This window comes from Benincasa hispida, chromosome 1, assembly GCF_027475165.1.
Source record: "Benincasa hispida cultivar pf3 chromosome 1, pf3_genome.v1.1, whole genome shotgun sequence".
In the NCBI taxonomy this organism is placed as follows: Eukaryota; Viridiplantae; Streptophyta; class Magnoliopsida; order Cucurbitales; family Cucurbitaceae; genus Benincasa; species Benincasa hispida.
This window is the reverse complement of record NC_143478.1, coordinates 9,617,618-9,621,948: the sequence shown is the minus strand read 5'-3', so window position 1 is coordinate 9,621,948 and position 4,331 is coordinate 9,617,618. Positions and strand designations below refer to the sequence as shown.

Below are 4,331 nucleotides of genomic sequence, written 5' to 3'. Positions count from 1 at the left end.
TACCTCCTCGTCCCCGTCCCGTCTCCGATCGAGGACCCGGTTATAATTTCCTATTTGACCCACATCCCAGGTTAAACCGGACCAACGGGAACCGACCCTACGGGGATTTTTGCTAATCCTATATACAACCACGAATACTGAGTCAATTCTAATATCCCTTTGAAACTTGTCCACCTCGATTTTATCATTTTGGGCCAATGGGACCCCCTTAATTCTTGGTAACAAAAAGTCATGTGTATTTTGTGGGTCCCACTTTATTTTTGAAAGCATCTAATGTGTCACACAATAATTAAACAGAGTGAAAAATGTTAGTACAATAAATATTAAGATGGGTAATATTTGGATGTATCACAAGATGCATTTATCTCTATGCATCTCTTATCATTACTCATACAAAAATAATAATAAATAAAAAGAATTTACCACCTATCAAATTGTGATCGAATAATTTTATAGGATGTACATGGATAAATGATGTCTGGAATACATCTAAATAATTTCATATTAAGATTGAGGATTTTAGCAAATTTACCCCCATACTTTTAAAAACACGATAGTGGGAGTGGGACACAAAGTGATAAAATGTAAGGTTGCGGATGAATGAAATGGATAAGAATTATGTAAGGTAAGGCCACAAAGTGCGTTGTGTCTTTCCCTATGGAAATTAAAAGTGAGAAGCCATAACTTTATCCAAAGCCATGACTTCCTTTGCCAATGCCAACACTCTCTTCATCTCTCGCATTTCCACTCCTCACAAATGCAGCCATCGCCGCCGCCACCACTTCCCCATCATCACCGCCTCTCTTTCCATCCACCGCCGCCATATCGCGACAGCCCTCGCGGCTGTGATTGGCCTGCAGGCCACAGCGCCCCTCGCGCTAGCCCAAAGCTGGGGTACCCACTCGTTCATTAAGGAGCGGTACTTTGAGCCCGGGCTATCGGCAGAGGAGGCGGTGGCGAGGATAAAACAGACCGCGGAAGGACTTCATAGCATTCGTGAGATGCTGGAGACCATGTCATGGAGATATGTGATCTTCTACATTCGACTAAAGTCGGCTTATCTCTCCCAAGACTTGAAAACTGCCATGTCTGTTTTGCCACAAGCTCGCCAAAATGACTTTGTTAAGACTGCTAATGAGTTGGTTGATAACATGGCCGAGGTATGTAAGCTTCACGTATTTCATAACTTAAAAATACAATGTAGACATAAATGTTGAATGTGGGATCTTATACATGTAGGATACTAAAAAAAAATTGCATAATTTTATGAGGGAGGAATTTGATATTCTAATATATGTTATTGTTGGATTTTATTTGTGTTTTGATTATTAATCAGGGAAAATGGTTTGAACCTATATCAAAAATTGAATATTTTTGGGAAAAATACATTTTTGTTCCTAAATTTCGTGTTTAATTTATATTTTTGATTCCTATACGTTTAAAAAATATAACTTTTTTAATTCTTAAGTTTTGAGCTTAATTTCAATTTAATATTCCCTAAGTTTCAAAATGTTACAATTTTACTCTTAAGATTTGAGTTTTGTTTCAATTTGATCTTTTTGTTTCAAATTTACAAATTCACTTCAATCTTATGCGCTATTGTCTATTAATTAATTAGTTTAAAATAAGAATGAAGTGAAATTTTCAAATTAACTTTAATTATAATGAGAAGAAATATTGAAATTTAATTAGTTGTAAATTGCTTATTTTAAATTAATTAATAGATATTAAAACTAAAGATTGAAAGTAAGTATTTAGTGGAAATTCAAGACAAAAAATATAAATTTTGAAATTAGGGACCAAATTGCAACAAAACTCAAATATCAAAGATAAATGTGTAACATTTTAAAACTTATATACCAAACTGAAATCAAATTCAAAACTTAATAATTATGAAAATGGTAACATGTGTAATATAAGGATGAAATAAAAAATAGACTCAAAATCTAAGATCAAAAAATAATATTTATTTATTTTTAACAAAGTGTGCTTTAGGAATTGTGAGATTGTTGGAATTTAATATGGGTAAGACATCTAAAATTATACCGACCACGATTTAATATAAAAGAATAATTGCTAAAGTGAACTTGACTCAATAATATTAGTCTAAGGTCGGAGAATCAATTCTCCTTACCCACAATTGTATCTAAGTAAAAAAAAAAAAATATATTAAAGGGTAATTATTTTGCAGTTTTTGAAATTAGCAAATTGTCAATTAAGATACACAAATGTATGTATTAAATATGGGAATAATACTATTTACTCTAGTTTATATAAATTCAAGAATATATATGTAAGAGGAATATGTCTTATTTATCATTTTATTTTATTTGTGGATATTTTAAATCTATTAAATGCAATAAAAATAGACAAAATAGATAAACATCATATTCAAATGTGAGTAAGTGTTTTAATGGAGGTGTAGGTAGGGAAGCATTGTACTAAATTTAGTCTATAATCTAATTGATTAATTTGGTTTGTGATTGTCATTCAATTTTTTTTTTTATTTGAATTGATATTTCAGTTGGATTATTACGTTCGCACACCAAAGGTGTATGAGTCGTATTTGTATTACGAGAAGACATTGAAATCCATTGATGATCTGGTGGCTTTACTGGCATAGCTGCATTATCTTAAAATCTTCATCACATATTCAATGCATCAAAAGGAAAGCTTGGTCTTACAAGATCCAAATGCGTAGTTTTAAGATTTTGTAGTCTTTTATTATATAAACACGTGTGTAAAAAATATTATTCGATAGATATTATTTCTTTCGTTTTAAAAAAAGTGAATATTTTTTAGGTACTTGGATACTGTAGTTATATTTTTACTTGTAATTGAATAATAATTTGTCAATGATGAATCAGATATCTTGTAACAAATAACAAGGAAAAATAATACTTTCTTTGTTCACAGAGTTTTAAATTTCCAATTATCTTTGTCATTTGCATAATTTGTTACCACATTCTTCGTTTATTTTCTGTCATTGCTATGAGATACCAAATGAATCTATAGTTAAAAATTTATGGACTAAAAATGTTTTCATTTTTCTTTTAATTTATTATTATCGTGTCAAGTCAATGAACCACAAGTCTCCTCTTTAGATCCACAAAACCTTATCTCGACCACTATGCAATGGTATACACACACATCTAGCCTACAAAGTTGCTAAATCCGTGGTCCAATATGCAATAGGTTAAGTTGCAAAAATTAATACATTTATTCTTCCAAAAGTTATAACATTACCCATAAATTCTCACCAATGTTTCAAAATCATTTTTGGAAAATAAATTTGCTTGAATGTTGGACAAAAATTAGGTTTTGAAACGATATTACTAATAATCTAGAGTGAAACGGAACTACATGAGTCTGAACATTGTCACAACATGTCACCATAAATACACTTCTCCTTTGTCCCAATCTCAACTAAAATATTAATGAATGTCTACTTCAAAATTATTTTTGAAATGTTTTTCAAAAAAAGGTATTTGAATAATGCAAAAATTTCAGTGTTTTTTATAACCCATATAATTTTACCTTGTTAGAAACATTTAAACAACATCAATATACATCATATTGACATAAAGCATTGTTTTAAATTTAACATAAAGTACAACATATATTTTGTTGTCTCTAGGGTGGTGGAGGAGCTAGAGGAAGGTTGGAAAAAATTTTCTTTAACAAATAGGGAAGAGGCCACATGTGAAGTTCAGGATCCGAATTTTCTGGTCACGGACGATCAAGTTATCTTAGGCTGTGCGGCAAAGTTCTAACAACCAAGAGAGTGAATAATGACGCATTCCGATTTATGCGATCAATATTGAAGGTGCACCACAACACTCAAATTGAAATGGTTGTAGAGAATTTATTCTTCATTCAGTTCCAATCACGAATGGAAAAGGCACGAGTCATGAATACAGGACCATGGAGTTTTGATAGAACGTTAATTGTTTTAGTCTCACGACAGGAGAACGACTTGTTGGAACCGAATGTCGATCGTTGTGTCGTAGATAGACCTATTATCTTGAGAGCAAGATCGGCGCGACCTCGGTGCTAAATCGCCAAAGCCGGTTGCTCCCTAAAGTTAACACAACTCCCGATCTTTGACATACACTCGTTGGAGAATGGGTTAGAATTGATGAAAAATTGCTCAAAAAATAGTAGATCTTGAGAAGAAAACATGAGGAAGAAGAAAAGGCAAACTCTTCTTCGTTTTTTTTTCAAAAACTAGGAACCCTTTTTAAAGGAAAAATAATTGAAGAATAAAAAGCGTTTTTAGAATTAATTGAACAATTAAATAAAAACCACTTTAAAAGTAATTGAAGAATTAT

At 31.7% G+C, this 4,331-nt stretch overlaps 1 protein-coding gene across 1 annotated transcript; it reads left to right on the top strand.

Annotated features, from left to right (window-relative positions):
* Positions 1-433: 433 nt before the first annotated feature.
* PNSL2 (PsbQ-like 2) lies at positions 434-2,913 on the top strand. Its single transcript, XM_039024839.2, has 2 exons — positions 434-1,160; positions 2,525-2,913. The coding sequence occupies exons 1-2, from the start codon at positions 699-701 to the stop codon at positions 2,621-2,623; spliced, it is 561 nt and encodes a 186-aa protein (XP_038880767.1). The 5' UTR covers positions 434-698; the 3' UTR covers positions 2,624-2,913.
* The last annotated feature ends 1,418 nt before the right edge of the window (positions 2,914-4,331 follow it).